Source organism: Balaenoptera ricei, chromosome 6 (genome assembly GCF_028023285.1).
Source record: "Balaenoptera ricei isolate mBalRic1 chromosome 6, mBalRic1.hap2, whole genome shotgun sequence".
In the NCBI taxonomy this organism is placed as follows: domain Eukaryota; kingdom Metazoa; phylum Chordata; class Mammalia; order Artiodactyla; family Balaenopteridae; genus Balaenoptera; species Balaenoptera ricei.
In genome coordinates, this window is record NC_082644.1 from 15,703,970 (window position 1) to 15,724,210 (window position 20,241).

At 42.3% G+C, this 20,241-nt stretch overlaps 1 protein-coding gene across 2 annotated transcripts in view; it reads left to right on the forward strand.

Annotated features, from left to right (window-relative positions):
• LOC132368207 (tumor necrosis factor receptor superfamily member 10A-like) overlaps window positions 1–19,682 on the forward strand; it is a 41,598-nt gene extending 21,916 nt beyond the window's left edge. Inside the window, exons 3-10 of one of the 2 annotated variants that reach the window (XM_059926884.1) lie at window positions 2,950–3,063; window positions 3,830–3,941; window positions 4,747–4,820; window positions 4,908–5,000; window positions 5,537–5,568; window positions 6,030–6,212; window positions 16,447–16,522; window positions 17,712–19,682. In XM_059926884.1, coding sequence (XP_059782867.1) covers window positions 2,950–3,063; window positions 3,830–3,941; window positions 4,747–4,820; window positions 4,908–5,000; window positions 5,537–5,568; window positions 6,030–6,212; window positions 16,447–16,522; window positions 17,712–18,025 — 998 coding nt within the window. In that variant the 3' untranslated portion in view covers window positions 18,026–19,682. Of the gene's footprint in view, window positions 1–2,949; window positions 3,064–3,829; window positions 3,942–4,746; window positions 5,001–5,536; window positions 5,569–6,029; window positions 6,213–16,446; window positions 16,523–17,711 lie in introns of both variants that reach the window. The other variant, XM_059926883.1, reaches the window with a different exon arrangement.
• The last annotated feature ends 559 nt before the right edge of the window (window positions 19,683–20,241 follow it).

The window sequence follows — 20,241 nt, forward strand, 5'->3', positions numbered from 1 at the left end:
TAATCTATTGTTGATTCCTTCTAATATATTTTTTATTTCAGTTATTATATTCTTCAGCTCTGTTTGGTTCTTCTTTATATTTTCTAACTCTTTGTTAAATCTCACTGTGTCCATTCATTCTTCTCCCGAGTTCTTTTATCATCTTTGTGATCATTACCTTGAACTCTTTATTGGATAGGTTGCTTATCTCTATTTTCACTTAATTATTCTGGGGTTTTATCTTGGTCCTTCACTTGGAACATATTCCTCAGTCACCTCATTTTACTAATTCGCTGTTTTTATTTCTATATATTTGTATGTTGGTTACATTTCCCAATCTTGGAGAAGATTTTGTAGGAGATGTCCTATGTCCCAGCAGCACACTCCCCTTTCATCACTGGAGCTACGTGCTCTAGGGGTGCCCCCATGTGTGCTGTGTGGGCCCTTCTGTTGTGGCAGGCTGCCTACTATGGGTGGGCTGCTAGTCCCTGCCTAATGTGGTGTCTGCTTGCCACTGGTGGGCAGGGCTGGGACACAAGGTGGCTGGCTGTGGAGCCCCAGGAAGTCCAGGGCTAGTTCTGGCCCACTGGTGGTTGGAGCAAGGTCCCAGGGTGGCTGGTTGTGGGACCAGGGGTCCCAGAGTTAGTGTCACCTGCTGAGAAGTGGGACCAGTTCCTGACATGGCTAGCTACAGGGTCTGGGGTGTCCCAAAGCTGGTGTCAGCCCACTGGTGAGTGGGGCTGGATCCCAGAGAGTGTGGCTGAGGGGCCTAAGATGTCTCAGAGCTGATGTCAGCCTTCTGGTGGGCAGGGCTGGGGCCCAGGTGTTCACAGGGCTAATGCCAGCCCACTGATGGGCAGAGGTCATTCCTGGGGCCTTTGGCTGCAGGTTCTCATTCCTTGCTAGACTCAATTCTAGCTACCCTCTTGAAAAACTGATCCAGTGATGTCTGGGTAGTAGCTCTTTTTTTTTCTCATCAGAGATGACACAGTAGTGCTGGATTGCACTCTGAAGGGCTGCTGCAGCCTTTGTGTACCAATCTACGTTCAGATCCTGTGCCTCAAAAACTAACAGTGAATCCTCAAATAAAGAAAATCCCCTTGCCATTTCCTGCATCATGAATCTCTTTGGTTCTTCAGTTACTTCTTCTTCCTCTTGTTGCTCCACTCTCTCAATTATTTTCACTTTTCTTTCCATCATTATCGCTTGGCACTTCTTATTACCAAATACATCACTGCTGCTTTTACGCTTGCTTCCGGACATCCTGGGCTTGAAATAAAGATACTGTACTACTGTATTCTATACAGTACTGTACAATAAAGTACACAAAAGCACAACCACTTGTAGAGGATGCACGCACATGACAATGTATGCCAAACACGTGAACTTACTTATGTGATTGGACATGCAAAAGCATGTTCATATCTTTGAAAGTTCGCAACTTGAATGTTCGTATGTAGGGGCCTTTCTGTACATCAAAATTTAAAACTGTGCATCAAAGGAAACAATCAATAGAATGTGAGAAGATATTTGTGAATCAAATAAATGATAACGGTTTAATACCTACAATATATAAATCAATCCTACAACTCAAGAACAAAAAGACAAACATCCCAATTTAAAGATGGGCAAAGGACTTAACTAGACATTTCTCCACAGATGATATACAAATGGCCAACAAGCATATGGGAAGATGCTCAACATCATTAATCATAAGAGAAATGCAAATTAAAACCACAGTGAGTTATCACCTCATACCAATTTGATGGTTACTATCACAAAACAGAAAATAATGTGTTGGTGAGGATGTGGACAATTGCAATCCTTGTACACTGTTGGTGAGATTGTGAAAATGGTGCATCTGTTGTGGAAAACAGTATGGTGGCTCCTCAAAATATTAAAAAATAGAAATACCATATGATCCAGCAATCCTGCTCCTGGGTATATATCTAAAAAAATAAAAAATGAGGTCTCAAAGAGATATTAGTACACCCAAGTTCATAGCAATATTCATCATAGCCAAGAAGTGGAAGAAACCCAAGTGTCCATTCATGGATGAATAGATAAACTAAATGTTTTATATACATGCAATGGAATATTATTCAGCCTGAAAAAAGGATGAAATTCTGGCACATGTTACAACATGGTTGAACCTCAGAAACGTTGTGCTATGTGAAATCAGCCAAAAACAATTTTTGTATGATTCGGGACATACGTTCCCAGGCAGCAACAGCTCCTGCAAGGTCTCATCTCAGTGCCTGGAGAATGCCTCTGTATTCCAAGGCACAAAGACACACTTTCTTTGGATCTTTCTTTGACTCTTTACATACAGGACCCATTTTTCCTTCCATTTTGTTGGAGGATGGCATGAACTTTAACTGAAAGCTTGTCTGTGATTGTCATATTACTTCTGATCTTGTTTGTGTCTTCCACTGACCTGGAACTCATTGAGGACAGGGAATAAGACTTTCTTCTGTGACTCTCTAGGGACCTGATGGTGCTGTCCAATTTAGAAGTCACTAGGTCCATGTGACTATTGAGCACTTGAAATATGGCTACTCCAAATAGTGAGTGACGTAAGGGAGAAATAATCCCTGGATTCTAAGACATACTTTGAAAAACTAATGTAAAATATTTGAATGTTTTATGTTTATTACATCTTTAAGTGATATTATTTTGAATATATTGATTAAAATGCATTATTAAAATTAATTTGAGCTGTTTCCTTCTGCTCTTTTAACGTGGCTCCTATAATATTTGAATTTTATATTGACTTGTAATAAATTTATGTTGCAATGTTAGTCAAGGGTATATAGTAGATGCAGAATTGATGAACTGGCTGATGCCAGGTAAAATGAATTTCCCCAATTGGATTCTGGCGATGGCCAAAAGAGGAGTCCCCCAGTCACCACTGCCAGCCCCTGGGAATCCTGTCGGGATTCATTCACCAGATTTTCTCTCCCTTCCTAGGATACCATGTATCAGAAGGTGGAAAAAACTGTGTATCCTGTACAAATGGAGTGGACTTTACTAATCACTGGAATATGCTCCCTTCCTGCTTACCATGTACAATCTGTAAATCAGGTACAGAACATGCGGACCCATAACAAGTGCAGGCATGATGAGGTGGGAATTGTATCCAACATGGAATCAGGACATCTGGATTCCAATTCCAGTCCTTCTTGGTCTTCATCATACCCTGTTTTATGACTATGTCTTAGGTCAATACAAAAAATAGAAATTATTTTTATAATGCATGCCACATAGTATGTAAATCTTTTAAATCATCAGATGAAAGTGGTGGGAAAGTAATCTGTCCTTTCATGGGGGAGAGGGATGGGATCTGTATAGTTACAGCATAAGAAAAGGCATGGCCAAGTGGAAAAGTGCTAGGTTTGAGCTTTGACGTGGGTCTAGTCCTGGACCAGGCCCCTCTTAGCCTGTGCTCTGTGCTCCTGGCAGAGACTTGGCCTCTTTCAGCCTTTACAACTTAGGGCCCCTCCACTTCTCCAGCAGGGCTAGGTTTTGGGAAGTCACCCAAGGGTTCCTCTCCATCCAGGGTCTCTCAGATTATACCCGGCCCTTCCTACTGACCATGTGAGCTAAAAGATTTCCCTCCTTGTCCTAATGCATTAAATAATGAATCATGGTCCTTTTCTCATACCTCTGAGTATCGGTGACAGGTGAACAGGGGCTGTCTTTTATGTGTCCCACATGTGTTGCTGCAGAATTTGACCCCCAAAGCTACAGTGAACTGAGGAGAGCTGAGTGGGTGGGTTTTTGGTTGGTGAAGAAGGGTTGAAGGTCATGCGAGGGAAACATATCCCCAAACCTTATCCTTTGTCTTCAGGTGAAGAAGAGAGGACCCCTTGCACGGTGACTAAGGACACACAGTGTCAGTGCAAACCTGGAACTTTCCATGAAGAAGACTCACCTGAGTTCTGCCAGAAGTGCAGCACTGGGTGAGACATGGGAGCCTAGGTGGTTCCCAACAGCTCATCCATGATGCAGTCAATAGAAGTTTTCATTTCTTTTAAAAAGATATCAGAGGGGAAAAAATGAGTAGAATGCAGCCGGGCTTATATTCATCTTTATAACAATTCAGTCATAAAATGGAATTTTTAATATTTTTTTATGCAGGAAAGGGCCCATGAACACAAAAGTGCCCACAGCCAAGTCATAATAAGATTGAGCATTTAGCTCCTTCAAGGTTCCCATAAAACCCGAGCCAACTCAGCTGGCCTCACATCCAGCCCTTGTTCCCCAATAAGATCTGAATCTTTCCTTTTTGGGGATTTAGGGGCCAATAGTAATTAGCTCTTCTCTGATGCTCCAGTGCTGGCTGCGATTGGTAGGAAGAGTCAACAGGTGGAGGACAAGAGGGTCCTTGTGTTAAAGCTTGACTGGAGGATGAGGCTTGGCTTGTGCCCAAACCCTTCTGACCCTTGACTTGGATGAGATGCCCCTTCACTCAGGCTTCCCCTGCAGCCCAGGGAGGCCAGTGCAGGCCTTGCAGAGAAGGCCCAGCTCCTTAAGGGGCAGCTCTGAACACTCAGCAGGAGCCCTGGGGGCTGGAGTGCACAAGCCCAGATCCTTCTCCCCCGACAAGGGGGAGTGAAGGGACCCAGCCCTGCAGAGAGTAGGAGCCCGTCCTTCCTCCACTGTCTTGTCAGGGAACACTGGGTGAGAGATTGTTCCCTCTTTCTCCTCATCTGGCCAGCTTTCCCTGACAGATCCCCTCCATGTCCTCCCTGTGTCTGTACCCAGGTGCCCTGATGGGATGGTCGTGGCCACGCCCTGTAGCCCCTTCAGTGACCTCAAATGTGTGGACCGAAAATCAGGTACCCAGGCCAGTGCGGAGGCCCTGGTTCCTGGAAAGACAGTGACCATGAGCCGGAGACTGCCCACCACTCCCTCTCCCTCCTCAGGCGCTTCACAGCTGGTGATCGGAAGTGTAGCTGCCGGTGTCCTCCTGCTGCTGGTGCTGATCGCATATGTTTTCCGGAGGTTCTTCATTCGAAGTGAGGTTCTGGGAGGGAAGGGGAGGCGCTGGCCCCCCTCCGTCTCCCCACTCCTCCGTTTCCTCCTGGCCCTGCTCTGATCTTGTTCCCCGGGATCCCCCTCCACCTCCCACCTCACCTGCTCCTATGAAGCCAGGATCACATCCATCCCCCATCTCAGCTGATGGTCCTCTCTTCCCCCTGGCCAAGTCTGGTGTAGCGGGGGGCAGGGTCAGTTCTTAATGTCTTCAGGACCCCCAGCCGGGGCAGAGAGGTGGTCAGCACCTTGACTGGGTGACAAGAGTCAGGAGGGTCGTTCAGCAGAACCCCACAGAGATTTTACATGGGTTTCATCTTATTTCATTTTCCCCCTTCTCTTCTCCCTCCCCGAGGGTTCTCCAGACTTGGAATGGCCCGCTCCCTGTCACCAGGCCCGGGGCTCCTTGTTCAGTGTCTGAGTCCCCAGCCCACACCCCGTCCCTGGCACTGTCCCTGGGGAGGGAGGTGCTGCAAGAGGGCCCTCCACACTGCTCAGGTGGATGCGTCTTCTCTTCTAGGTCGTGGTGTGGACCCTAAGTGCATGGACAAAGTGAGTTGGTTTCTCCAGGACCTGGTGGCATCAGGCCCTCAGTAACTGCTTGGCCCTGGGTGGACACGGTCCCCAGTTTGTCCTATACTGTTGTCCCTGGCTCTCTCAAGTGGCCTAGGAGCTCTGGGCTGACTGTAGGAGAGCAACTGGCCTGTTGAGAGCAGCCCTAAGGCTGGTTGGCAGTGCTAAACCTGTCCCTCTTACTGCTTGTGAGGTGCCCTCACCCCATAACCCTGGATGCACCCTGGGGCATGGAGGGTGTCAGGAAGGGGTGCTGAACCCCCCTTAGCACAGCACTAGGGTCCTGGTGCCATCAGCAGGGCCCTGGATGTGCTGAGTCTGTGCCTACCTTGTGGGGGGACAAATGGGAGTAGGTGGGGAGGCAGAACCCACCGTATTCCCCCAGACGCTGCAGGGATCTGTGGGTATGGACTCCTGAGTCAGCTCCTTGCCTTCCCAAGGTCTTTTTCTGGTGCTCATGTCCCCCAAGAGGTCCTGGGGCTCTGGACAATGCCCACAACAACATGCTGATCAACAGAGATTCGCTGTCCATTCTGGTGGCCAAGAAGGACCTAGAAGACCAGGAACAGGACAAGCTGACAGGTGTCATGGTACAGTCTACGGAGGAAGCAAAACATTTACTGGTGAGTCTGTGGTGGTCTTTCTTCTTGCCCAGGACTGCAGTAGAAACAGGGAAAGACCAAGGTTGGTCAGGTCTCCTGTCCCATGGGGAAGTGGTGATAGAGGGAAATCAGGGTCCTGAAGGGGAAAGGGACCTGCTACCCTGATATGGTAGACTGTCAGCTCTATGCAATGTTACGCTATTTATTATCTGTCCAGTTCTCACTGTTTCCTCAGTCTAGAACAAGGAGGCATAGAGTGGGCACTCCCATATTTGTTGAATGATTGAATGAGGGCTGCATAATATTCCACTGCATAGTTGTAAAATAATATAGTAAGCCATTCCTCGTAATAATAGGAATATCAAATTCATTACAAAATTATTATTACACTGAACATACATGAAAATAAATCTTCGTCCAGATAGTTGATCATATTTGTATAGTGGCTTCTTAGAAGAAGTAGAATTTTGGAGTCAACTTGTAGAAGTGCTTTTCTACTGTCAACACACACATGCACATCCAGTTTGGGTTCATATCTGTTCATCAGTTTTGACATTGAGTAGTCAACCTGTGCAAACATTTCTCATTCTTCTTAAGGTTGGAAAATCATTCCCCACAACATAAAATGAAATTCTTTAATTTCTTAGAGTTTTAAAATTTAATGATGATTTTTAGCATATAACAATTTTACCTAACTGGAATTTATTTTGTGATATGATATGATGTGAGGACCTCCCTGAATTCTGAGTCACTGTCTCCTTCCTATAACCCTATTTAGCAACTGCTTCTCCCATTTCCCTCTGCTTTTGGCCTCTCCTTTATCACATGTGAAATATTTACATGGATAATGATCTCTTTCCATCTAGTGTTCTTTTTGGGGTTTTTTCCTGCATTGACAGTTGACCCTTGAACAAAGCTGGGGATAGGGACACAGACCCTCCAAAATCCACATGTCCGTGGCTCTGCATCCTCAGATTCAACCAACTATGTATCATATAGTACTGTAGTGCACATATAGTGAAAAAAATCCACATGTAAATGGACTCGTGCAGTTGAAGCCCATGTTGTTCAAGGGTCAACTATATACTGTATTCTTTTTAAAGAGAAAGTATAAAAGGAAGCAAACAAACAAAAAAGACAAATAATCCCCCATCCTGATTAATCACTTTTCACATTTTTTCACAGTAGTTAATACATATCCACAGTGAGAAAATTTAAACAGTATAGAAAGTTTCTCAGTGAGTCATGAAAGCCTCATCCTGTAATCTTTCTCCAGCCACTTAGTTCTTTTTATTTCATGTAACTGTGAGGGATAATTTTCTGTGATTCTTTGCTGAAATCGTTATGCATATGTCATCTATATACTTTACCAATGAAACTGTTTAATATGTTTTAATATCTGAGAGAGCAATACCTCTTACTTTTTCAAAATTTATTGTTTACCCAGATAAAATTTAGAATTATTTTATAAGATATCCTCCACGCCTAAAAAAATTATTGAAATATTTTGTATTACCTTAAATTCATAAATTAATCTAGGAAGAATTAAGATCTTGTTAATATTCAATATTGTTCTTATCAAAGAAGATAACATTGAGAGATTAAACATAATGGTGGAGTAGAAAGACCCTGAGCTCACCTCCTCTCACAGGCACACCAAAATTATAACTATTTACAGAGGAACTCTTGGTGAGAAATACCAGAATCTACCAGAAAATAGCTTCTACAACTAATGATATAAAGAAGGAACCACAAGATGGCTGAGACATAGTACAGTAAAAACCCATATTGCTGGGTGATCAACCCACAATTGGGAGGCTAATTACATTTGCAGAGTTTCTCCCCAAGGAGCAAGGAATCTGAGCCCCACATCAGGCTCCCCAGACCAGGAGTTCTGCACCAGGAAGACAAGCCCCTAGAACATTTGGCTTTAAGGCCAGTGGGGCTTACTTTCAGGAGACCCAGAGGGCTGTGGGATATAGAAACTGCCTCTTAAAGGGTGCACATAAAATCTCACAACCACTGGGACCCAGGGAAGAGCAGAAAGAAGTCTGGGTCAGACCTACCTGCTGATTTTGGAGAGTCCCGGGAAGGCAAGAGGCAACTGGATCTCATCCTGGGGACACTGACACTGCTGGTAGCAATTTGGGGGAGTTGATTCTACCATGCGGACGCTGGTGCTGGCAAGCACCATTTTGGAATTCTCCCTCTAGCTTATTAGCCTTGGGATCCAGCCCTACCCCCACCCACCAGCCTATAGGCACCAGCACTTGGATGCCTCAGGCCAAGCACCTAGGCAAGCAGGGACCCAGCCCCACCCACCAGCAGGCAGCCTGACTTAAGACCACCTGAGCCCACAGCTGCCCCTGGACATCCTTGTCCACCAGTGGGCCCAGGACCCAGCCCCGCACACCAGTGTGCAGGCACTAGTCCCAGGAAATCATACGGCCCTGCAGCCAGAGACCCAGCTCCACCCACCAGTGGGCAGACACCAGCCCCAGGATCTACTGGGCACCAGCCCCAGGAACATTGCAGCCCCTCAGCTGCCTTGTCAGGACCCAGCCAACACATCAGCCGGCTGGCATCAGCTCTGGGACCCCACTGGGCTCCAGCCATGCACAACAGCAGGCCAACTAAAGGCCAAGGGGACACCTTGAGCCCCTCAGCCAGTGGCCCCAGGATCCAATCCCATCCACTAGTGGGCTGACACCAGCTTTGGGACACCCATAGCCCTGCATCCAGAGATCTCAGGATCTGGTTCTGCATACCAGTGACTGGCAGTAGCCCTGATAACCCCTGAGGGGGACCACATCAACATACATTGTAATTAAAATAGCAAAAATTAAAGATAAAGAGAGAATATTAAAAGCAACAAGGGAAAAACAACAAGAAACATACAAGGGAACTCCCATAAGGTCATGAGCTGACTTTTCAGCAGAAACTGCAGGCCAGAGGGAGTGGCACAATATATTTAAACTGTTGAAAGGGAAAAACCTACAACCAAGAATACTCTAACCGGCAAGTCTCTCATTCATACTTTTTTTTTAAAACATCTTTATTGGAGTATAATTGCTTTACAATGGTGTGTTAGTTTCTGCTTTATAACAAAGCGAATCAGTTATACATATACATATGTTCCCATATCTCTTCCCTCTTGCCTCTCCCTCCCTACCACCCTCCCTATCCCACTCCTCTAAGTGATCACAAAGCACCGAGCTGATCTCCCTGTGCTATGCGGCTGCTTCCCAGTAGCTATCTATTTTACATTTGGTAGTGTATATATGTCCATGCCACTCTCTCACTTTGTCACAGCTTACCCTTCCCCCTCCCCATATCCTCAAGTCCATTCTCTAGTAGGTCTGTGTCTTTATTCCCGTCTTACCACTAGGTTCTTCATGACCTTTTTTTTTTTTCCCCTTAGATTCCATATATATGTGTTAGCATACTGTATTTGTTTTTCTCTTTCTGACTTCACTCTGTATGACAGACTCTAATCTCATTCATATTTGAAGAACATATCAGAAGTTTTACAGACCTAATGAAGCTAAAAGAGTTCAGCACCACCAAATCAGCTTTACAAGAAATGTTAATGGGACTTCTCTCAGTGGAAAAGAAAAACCCACAACTAGAAACATGAAACTTACAAAAGTAAAAAGCTAATTGGTAAAGGAAAATACACAGTAAAGGTAGTAAATCAATCACATACAAAGGTAGTAGGAAGGTAAAAAACAGAAGTAGTAAAATTATCTATATACACAATGAGTAGTAATGAAATATAGAAAACAAAATGATATAAAATATGATGTCAAAAACAGAAATTGAGGCACAAGAGGAATAAAAAAGCAGGGTTTATAAAATTCTTTTGAAATTAAGAGATCAGCAAATTAATCACACAAATACATGTAGATAGTTTGATTATATAAACTTCACAGTAACCAGAAATCAAAAATCTATATTACATACACACACAGAAGAGAAAGGAATACAAACATAACAATAAAGATAGTCGTCAGTCACAGGGAAGAGAACAAAAGAAGAAAAAAGGAAAACTAAAAAGAATTACCCAAAAAATCTGAAAACAGTTAACAAAATGACAATAAGTACATACTTATCAATAACTACTTTAAATGAATAAAGACTAAATGCTCCAATCAAAAGACATAGAGTGGGGGGCTTCCCTGGTGGCGCAGTGGTTGAGAGTCTGCCTGCCAATGCAGGGGACATGGGTTCGAGCCCTGGTCTGCGAAGATCCCACATGCCACGGAGCAACTGGGCCCGTGAGCCACAATTACTGAGCCTGCGCGTCTGGAGCCTGTGCTCCGCAACAAGAGAGGCCACGATGGTGAGAGGCCCGCACACCGCGATGAAGAGTGGCCCCCGCTTGCCACAACTAGAGAAGGCCCTCGCACAGATGCGAAGACCCAACACAGCCAAAAATAAATTAAAAAAAAAAAAAAAAAAGACATAGAGTGGTTGAATGGACACAAAACAAGACCCATATATATGCTACTTCCAAGAGGCCCACTAGCTCTAAAGACACACACAGACTAAAAGTGAGGGGATGGAAAAAGGTATTCCATGCAAATAGAAATAAAAAAAATCCAGGGTAGCAATACTTACATCAGGCAAAACAGACTTTAAAACAAAGACTGTAACAAGAGAGAAAGAAAGACATGACCTAATGATTGAGGGATCAATCCAAGAAGAAGATATAACAATAGTAAATATATATACACTCAATATAGTAGCACCTAAATACATAAAGCAAATATGAACAGACATAAAGGGAGAAATTGACAGTAACACAATAATAGTAGGGGATTTTAACACTCCACTTACATCAATGGACAAATCATCCAGACAGAAAATCAATAAGGAAACACTGGCCCTAAAAGACACATTAGACCAGATTTACTTAATTGACATATATAGAACATTCCATCCAAAAGCAGCAGAATATACATTGTGCTGTACAGAAGTGCTCATGGAACATTTCTCTAAGATAGGTCATATACTAGGCTACAAAACAAACCCAATAAATTTAAGAAATTTGAAATCATATCAAGCATCTTTTCTGACCACAACACTATGAGACTAGAAATCAACTACTAGGAAAAAAAACTGCAAAAAAACACAAACATGTGGAGTCTAAACAGTATACTACTAAGCAACCAATGGAGCACTGAAAAAATCATAGGAGAATTTTAAAAATACCTGGAGACAAATGAAAATGAAAACACCACGATCCAAAAATCTATAGGACACAGCAAAAGCAGTTCTAAAAGGGAAGTTTATAGTGATATAAGCTTACCTTAGGAAACAAAAAAAAATCTAAAATAAACATCCTAACCTTACACCTAAAGGAACAAAAAAAAAGAAGAATAAATAAAACCCAAAATAAGTAGAAGGAAAAAATATCCTAAAGATCAGAGAATAAATAACTGAAATAGAGACTAAACAAAAAAATAGAAAAGATCAATGAAATTAAGAGCTGGTTCTTTGAAAAGAAAAAGAAAATTGAGGAACCTTTCACCAGACTAATCAAGAAAAAAAGTGAGAGGACCCAAGCCAATAAAAATCATAAGTAAAAAAAAGAGAAACCAACACCGCAGAAATATAAAGGATCATAAGAGATTAATACAAACAACTATATGCCAATAAATTGGAAAACATATAAGAAATGGACAAATTCCTACAAATGTACAATCTCCAAAGACTGAACTAGGAAGAAATAGGAAATAGGAACAGACCAACTACCCATAATGAAATCAAATCAGTAATCAAAAAACTCCCCAAAAACAAAAGTCCAGGGCCTGATGGCTTCAAAGAGGAATTCTACCAAACGTTTAGAGAATAGTTAACACCTTTCCTTCTCAAACCATTCCAACTAATTGCAGAGAAAGGAATGCCTCCAAACTCATTCTATGAGGCCAACATCACCCTAATACTAAAAGCTGACAAAGATATCACAAAAAAGAAAATTACAGTCCAATGTCACTGATGAACATAGATGGAAAAATCCTCAACAAAATTCTAGCAAAGAGAATACAGCAACACACTGAAAGGATCATACACCATGACAATTGGGATTTATCCCAGGAATGCAAGGATTCTTCAATATATGCAAATCAATCAATGTGATACACCATATTAACAAATTGAGGAATAAAAACCATATGATCATCTCAATAGATGCAGAAAAAGCTTTTGACAAAATTCAACACCCATTTATGATAAAAACTCTCCAGAAAATGGGCATAGAGGGAACCTGCCTCAACATAATAAAGGCCATATATGACAAACCCACAGCAAACATCATACTCAATGGTGAAAAACTGAAAGCATTTCCACTAAGATCAGGAACAAGACAAGAATGTCTACTCTCACCATTCTTATTCAACATAGTTTTGGAAGTCGCAGCCATGGCAATCAGAGAAGAAAAAGAAATAAAAGGAAGCCAAATTGGAAAAGAAGTAAAACTGTCACTGTTTGCAGATGACATGATACTATATATAGAAAATCCTAAATATGCCACCAGAAAACTACTAGAACTAATCAATGAATTTGGTAATGTTGCAGGATACAAAATTAATGCACAGAAATCTCTGGCATTCCTATACACTAACAACGAAAAATCAGTAAGAGAAATTAAGGAAACAATCCCATTTACCATCATAACAAAAAAAATAAAACACCTAGGAATAAACCTACCTAAGGAGGTGAAAGACTTGTACTCAGAAAACTGTAAAACACTGATGAAAGAAATCAAAGATGACATAAACAGATGGAGAAATATACCACGTTCTTGGATTGGAAGAATCAATATTGTGAAAATGACTATACTACCCAAAGCAATCTACAGATTCAATGCAATCCTTATCAAATTACCAATGGCATTTTTCACATAATTGGAACAAATAATTTTACAATTCATATGGAAACACAAAAGACCCCAAATAGCCAAAGCAATCTCGAGAAAGAAAAATGGAGCTGGAGGAATCAGGCTCCCTGACTTCAAACTACACTACAAAGCTACAGTAATCAAGACAGTATGGTACTGGCACACACACAAAAAAGAGAAATATAGATCAATGGTACAGGACAGAAAGCCCAGAGATAAACCCACACACATATAGTCACCTGATTTACAACAAAGGAGGCAAGAACATACAATGAAGAAAAGACAGCCTCTTCAATAAGTGGTTCTGGGAAAACTGGACAGCTACATGTAAAAGATTGAAATTAGAACACTACCTAACACCATACACAAAAATAAACTCCAAATGAATTAAAGACCTCAATGTAAGATGAGACACTATAAAACTCTTAGAGGAAAACATAGGAAAAACACTCTTTGACATAAACCACAGGAAAAAAATCTTTTTTGACCCACCCTCTAGAGTAATGAAAATAAAAACAAAAGTAAACAAATGGGACCTAATTAAACTTAAACTCTTGCACAGCAAAGGAAACAATAAACAAGACGAAAAGACAACCCTCAGTTCTCACTATGGAGAACAGTATGGAGGTTCCTTAAAAAACTAAAAATAGAACTACTATATGACCCAGCAATCTCACTACTGGGTATATACCCTGAGAAAACCATAATTCAAAAAGAGTCATGTACCACAATGTTCATTACAGCACTATTTACAATAGCCAGGACATGGAAGCAACCTAAATGTCCATCGACAGATGAATGGATAAAGAAAACGTGGTACATATATACAATGGAATATTACTCAGCCATAAAAAGAAACGAAATTGAGTTATTTGTAGTGAGGTGGATGGACCTAGAATCTGTCATACAGAGTGAAGTAAGTCAGAAAGAGAAAAACAAATACCATATGCTAACGCATATATATGGAATCTAAAAAAAAAAAAAAATGGTACTGATGAACATAGTGACAGGGCAGGAATAAAGACGTAGACATAGAGGAGGGACTTGAGGATACTGCGGGGAGGGGGAAGCTGGGGTGAAGTGAGAGTAGCATCAACATATATACACTACCAAAAGTAAAATAATACCTAGTGGGAAGCAGCAGCATAGCACAGGGACATCAGCTTGGTGCTTTGTGACGACTTAGGGGGGTTGGATAGGGATGGTGGGAGGGAGGCTCAAGAGGGAGGGGATATGGGGATATATGTATGCATATGGCTGATTCACTTTGTTGTACAACAGAACCTAACACAGTATTGTGAAGCAATTATATTCCAATAAAGATGTATTAAAAAAAAAAAAGAAAATGTGGTATATACATACAATGGAATATTGTTCAGCCTTAAAAAATAAGGAAATCCCGCAATATGCTACAACACGGATGTGCCTTGAGGACATTATGCTAAGTGAAATAGGCCAGTCACAAAAGGACAAATACTGCATGATTTCACTTATATGAGATATCCAAAATAGTCATACTCACAGAAGCAAGAAATAGAATGATGCTTGCCAGGGGCTGGGGAGAGGGGCAAATGGGGAGTTGCTAATTGACTTGTATAAAATTTCAGTTGTGGAAGATGAATGAATTCTAGAGATCTGCATTACCACAATGTGCCTATAGATAACAATAAATGTATTGTACTCTTAAAAATCTGTTAAGAGGGTAGATCTCATGGTAAGTGTTCTTACCACAATAAATACAAAAAAGAAAGAAAAAAACCCAGATGAATGGATATGAAGATGTGAGATATATATATATATACATATATATATATACACATACACACACACACACACACACACACACATATATATATATATAATGGAATACTACTCAGCCATAAAAAAGAATGAAATTTTGCCATTTGCAGCAACATGGATGGACCTGGAGGGTATTATGCTTAATGAAATAAGTCAGACAGAGAAAAACAAATACTGTATGTTATCACCTAATGTGGCATTTAAGAAATAAAAAAACAAATGAATATAACAAGAAAGAAGCAGACTCACAGATATAGAGAACAAATTAGTGGTTACCAGGGGGAAAGGGAAGGTGGGAGGCCAAAATAGGGGTAGGGGATTACGAGGTACAAATTATTATATACAAAACAAATATCTACAAAAATAGATTGTACAGCACAGGGAATTAGCCAATATTTTATAATAACTTTAAATGGAGTATAATCTCTAAAAATTTTGAATCTACATTGTACATCTGATACTAATATAATATTGTAAATCAACTATAACTCAATGAAAAAATATATTTTAAAAAGGAGATAGCATCTCAAGTCAAGGGTTTTTATTATGACTCAATAAGATTTGAGTTTTTCAGATAAATTATGCCTATTTCTTGTCAAAGCTGTTTCTTTATTACTCTTAATGGTTGGTCCTCTTATAATCTCATTTTCTAATATGTTGTTTCTGCTATGTTTTTAACATTCATCAAGACATGCACTCATTTTTAAGTACTGTAGCTTAAACCTTAGGGTTTTTAAAATATACAGCCATATTAAAATAATAATATTTTTTTCTGCCCCCTTCCCCTAGCCTTGCCTCATTTTTGCTTCACATCTTCATTGCTGCATAGTCCAGAACTTATGTTCAAAGATGCTTAGAGAGGACAGATATTTTGGTCTTGATTTGATTTCATTGGGAGTGCCTCCAATATTTCACCATTAGGAATGATGTTGATTCTTGTGTTCATATAGAAAATTTTATCATTGTGGATGCAGCCTCCTATTTTTAGGTATTTTTAAAAAGTCACAATTCATGTTTACTTCTACCAAATGCCTTTCCAGACTCCATGGAGGCTGTCAGATGCTTTCATTCCCTTATTTAGGCTATTGATATGGTACATTATTACTGATCAAAGCACCTTCATGTACATGGAATAGACACTTCCTTTAGATTTTCCAAAATGCCCTTGTAAATACTCTTCATTTGAGTCACAAGAAGGCTGGGATGGAGTGCTTGTCTCCTGACGAGGTGGGTGGGAAAAGACTAGAAGGGGCAGAAGGGACTGTGTGGGGATGGGAATGTTCCCTGTCTTGATTGGGTGATGGCTACTCCACTGCATACAGTTGTCAAAGCTGGAGCAGATACTTAAGAAGTGAGCATTACTGCAGGAAACATGTCCCTCCATGAGTACATGAGCCTGTGAACTGCTCAGGGTGGGAGGTTCCGCTCCATCTCCATAGAGACCCGGGAGGGAAGGTGACTGCCCATGTCACACAGCGGGCTGGTTGCCGGGCTCAGTTCTGGAACCCAGGACCCCTGATTAAGACCAAGGCTGTTCTCCACTGTGTTTTACAGGAACCAGCAGGAGCTGAAGGGTCTCACACGAGAGGAAGGCTGCTGGTTCCAGCAAACGGTGCAGACCCCACTGAAAGTGAGTGTTTTCCCCGGGCAGTGGAGCACGAGTGGAGGGAGGAGGGCCAGTGTCCTAACTGCTGTCCCCATAGCTGTTAGGGCAACTCAGAGCAGGCGATGGCTTGTCACTGGACCATCGGGACTCTACTTCCCTCTCTGCCCCCTCTTCTTCTCCCCACCCTGCACCCCTCTGTCCCCTAACAGTGTCCCCTAACACCTCCCTGTCCTTCCCTCCCCCCATCCTCCCTCCTCCCTTGCTGCTCAGGGCCAGGTTGGCCCACCCTGAGGCATCTAAGGGGCTGTGCCGTCCAGCAGGGCACCCACTGGCCGCAGGAGGCTGTGGAGCACCCGACCTGTGGCCAGCTCTGAAGAGCTGTGGTATCACTCGATACTGTACTGCAAAGACTTGGTAGGAAAAAGGACTGTAATATGTCTCATTAACAGTTTGTTGGATATTGATTACATGTTGAAAAGAAAATTTTTAGAATATATTGAGTTAGTACCATATTTTATGAAAATTAGTTATTACTTGTTACTTTTTACGTTTTTCAGTGTAGCTGTTAGAAAATACAAATTTGTGTTCGGTGCCCACCTTATGTACCTGTGGACGGTGGTGTGCACTGCATTTCACACACATCTCCTTGAATCCCCAGTACAGTCCCGGAGGTGGGTGGTGTTTGCTCCATTTTATGGGTTAAATTCTTGCTCCGAGTCTGTCCCCATCCAGCTCTGCCACAGCGTCAGTCAGCGAGGCCGAGCTGGGCGTGAGGCCAGAGACCTTCCTCCCTCCAGGCCCTCGCTCTGTCCCCAGTGCAGAGGTGGCAGCCGGGGGACCTCACTGTCGTGAGAACGGCAGGTGCCCTCCTCTGAGGTCTGTTGCACCGCTGTGTCCCGCCCTCTGTCTCCTACCACAGACTGCCTTCGCCCTCCATGACGTCCATCTCCCCTCCCTGGTGGGCCCTCATCCCCCCCTTAGGGCAGGACTCTCTGGTGACCTGGGCTCCCTGCAGTGCCTTGGGCACAGGTGAGGCCCATGCAGTGGGGCCTGATTCTCTGCTGATGGGAAGCATGTCAGGGGCGCAGAGCAGCAGGTTCACCAGCAGGGGGAGCTCCTGAGGTCCCACCCTGGGGTCTAGGCCTGATTGAGGGTCCTCTGCCCTTTCTGAAGCCTGTCCCAACTCTGTCTCTGTGACTTTCCCCCAACCTAGGTCTGAGACTATTCTTCGATTACTTTGCAACCGCCGTGTCCCCTAACTCCTGGGACTCACTCATGAGGCAGTTGGGCCTCACTCGAAATGAGATCCTTCTGGTCAGAGAAGGGGTCCGGGTCCCTCGGGATGCCTTGTATGAAATGCTAGAAACCTGGGTCAGCAACAAGGGACGGGAGGCCTCAGTCAACACCCTGCTGGACGCCTTGGAAACGCTGGGGGAAAGACTGGCAAAGGAGACGATTCGGAACCACCTGGTGGGCTCGGGAAAGTATGTCTATGAAGATGGTGAAGCAGGCTCTGCTGTGTCCTGAGTCTAAAAGAATCTCTTTAGGAAACTACAGCTTCCCTACTTTACCTTTTCTTCTGGAAAGGGACACATGATTGGACACCAGCCTGGATGAAACAGCCGGTACTTGACCAATACTTGAAGGAACACTCTCATCCGATATATGTTGTAGAGTTCTAGAACTTTTAAGTAAAACTGGAGTAATATTTATGAAATGTCATTGATAAATGATGGTGGAAGTATTTATAAATATTTATGCTTGTGTATGTACTGAGAGTTGATTTAGGATGTCATTTAGTTCAGAGCACTTTGTCATCCTACCAGAATTGCACGTTTTACGTGTATTTTTTAAATTGTGAGATCCACCCATGTTATATGTGTACTTAATTATGTCTAATGATGACTTAATATTTTATGATAAGCATCTTTCCATTTTAATGTTTTTGTATAGATTTATATGAACGTGGGAAACCTTTTGGAAAGGTTACTTACTAGGTTGACTACGTGGGTTCCCTGGATGGGAGCAGGCAACCATAAAATCAGTAAAAATACAGAGCGGGGCGGAGTACGAGACCCATTGCCGTGGGAGGCATTGGTGGGATCAATTCTCCCTCATATGGGAGTTTGACTTTGTCTAGGATTAGATGACCAGCAACTTTTTTTTTTTTTTTTTTTTTTTATTACCAGCAACTTTTAACGTGTCCATCATTTCCAACTGACAATTTTATAGGTGTGGGATTATTTATATTATTTATTGGTAGATGTTTACAAATGAGGAGTGAGGAGAAGTGGCATCCACATGCAGCCCTGTGTCTGGTATCCGTGAATTGGGCTGTCATGCGTGGGCCTCCTCCTGTTCATCTATGGACCTGAGTGAGAAGGGTGGGACATGGGTGGGACACGTGAGTGTCAGATAGCTTCTATGTCATGTGCCACGTCTGGTTTTGTTAGTGAACCTTCAGTTCTATCTGGGCTCCAGGGAGAGAGGACAGGGATCTGCTCCTAGTGTCTGCCATGGTCTCTGGGAGGAAGAGTGGACGGTGCTCAGGGATTGTGTTCCATGTTGGCTGACTCAGTACTAGATGAGCCCTCTCACTTACGGTGGTCTGTGAATCTGAGTCCCAGAACAGCCTTTTTAGGGTACAGATTCCAAATATGAGGAGCTTAGTGCCTCTGTAAGCATCCCACTTCTGCATGAAAGGGAACACATAAACACGAATTCTTTTTTTCTTTTTACCATTAGAATGTATACTTTTTTTTTTCTTAATTTTCCATTTAAAAAAATTGAAGTATAGTTGGTTTACAATATTGTGTTACTTTCAGGTACCAATTCTTAAAACCTGTGAGAATTGGGCCTAAAATGGCTGGAACTTTAGAGTTTTGTTCTTGTATCACTTTCTCTTACTTTCTTATTTGTATAATATTATATAATTTGCAGGGATATAATATAGTGATTCACAATTTTTAAAGGTTATACTCCATCTATAATAACCATAAAGTATTGACTGTATTTCCTATGTTGTATCCTTGTCACTTATTTTATACATAATATTTTGTACATCTTAATTCCCTACCCCTATATTGTCCCTTCCCTCTTCCCTCTCACCACTGGTAACCACTGGTTTGTTCTCTGTATCTGTGAGTCTGCTTCTTTCTTGTTATGTTCACTAGTTTGTTTTATTTTTTAGGTTTCACATATACGTGATATCATACAATATTTGTCCTTCTCCATCTGACTTATTCCACTTAGCATAATACCTTCCAAGTCCATCCATGTTGCTGCAAAAGGCAAAATTCATTCTTTGTCTATGGCTGAGTAGTATTCCATTGTCTCAAGACAGTATGGTACTGGCACAAAAACAGAAATATATATCAACAGTACGGAATAGAAAAGCCAGAAGTAAACCCATGCACCTATGGTCACCTAATCTATGAAAAAGGAGGCAATAATATACAATGGAGAAAAGACAGTCTCTTCAATAAGTGGTGCTGGGGGGGCTTCCCTGGTGGCACAGTGGTTAAGATTCCGCACTCCCAATGCAGGGGGACTGGGTTCAATCTCTGACCAGGGAACTAGATCCCACATGAATGCCGCAACTAAGAGTTCACACGCCACAGCTAAGGAGCTTGAATGCCTTAACTAAGGAGCTGGCAAGCCACAACTAAGGAGCCCTCAAGCCACAACTAAGACCTGGTGCAACCAAATAAATAAATAAAATTATTAAAAAATAAGTGGTGCTG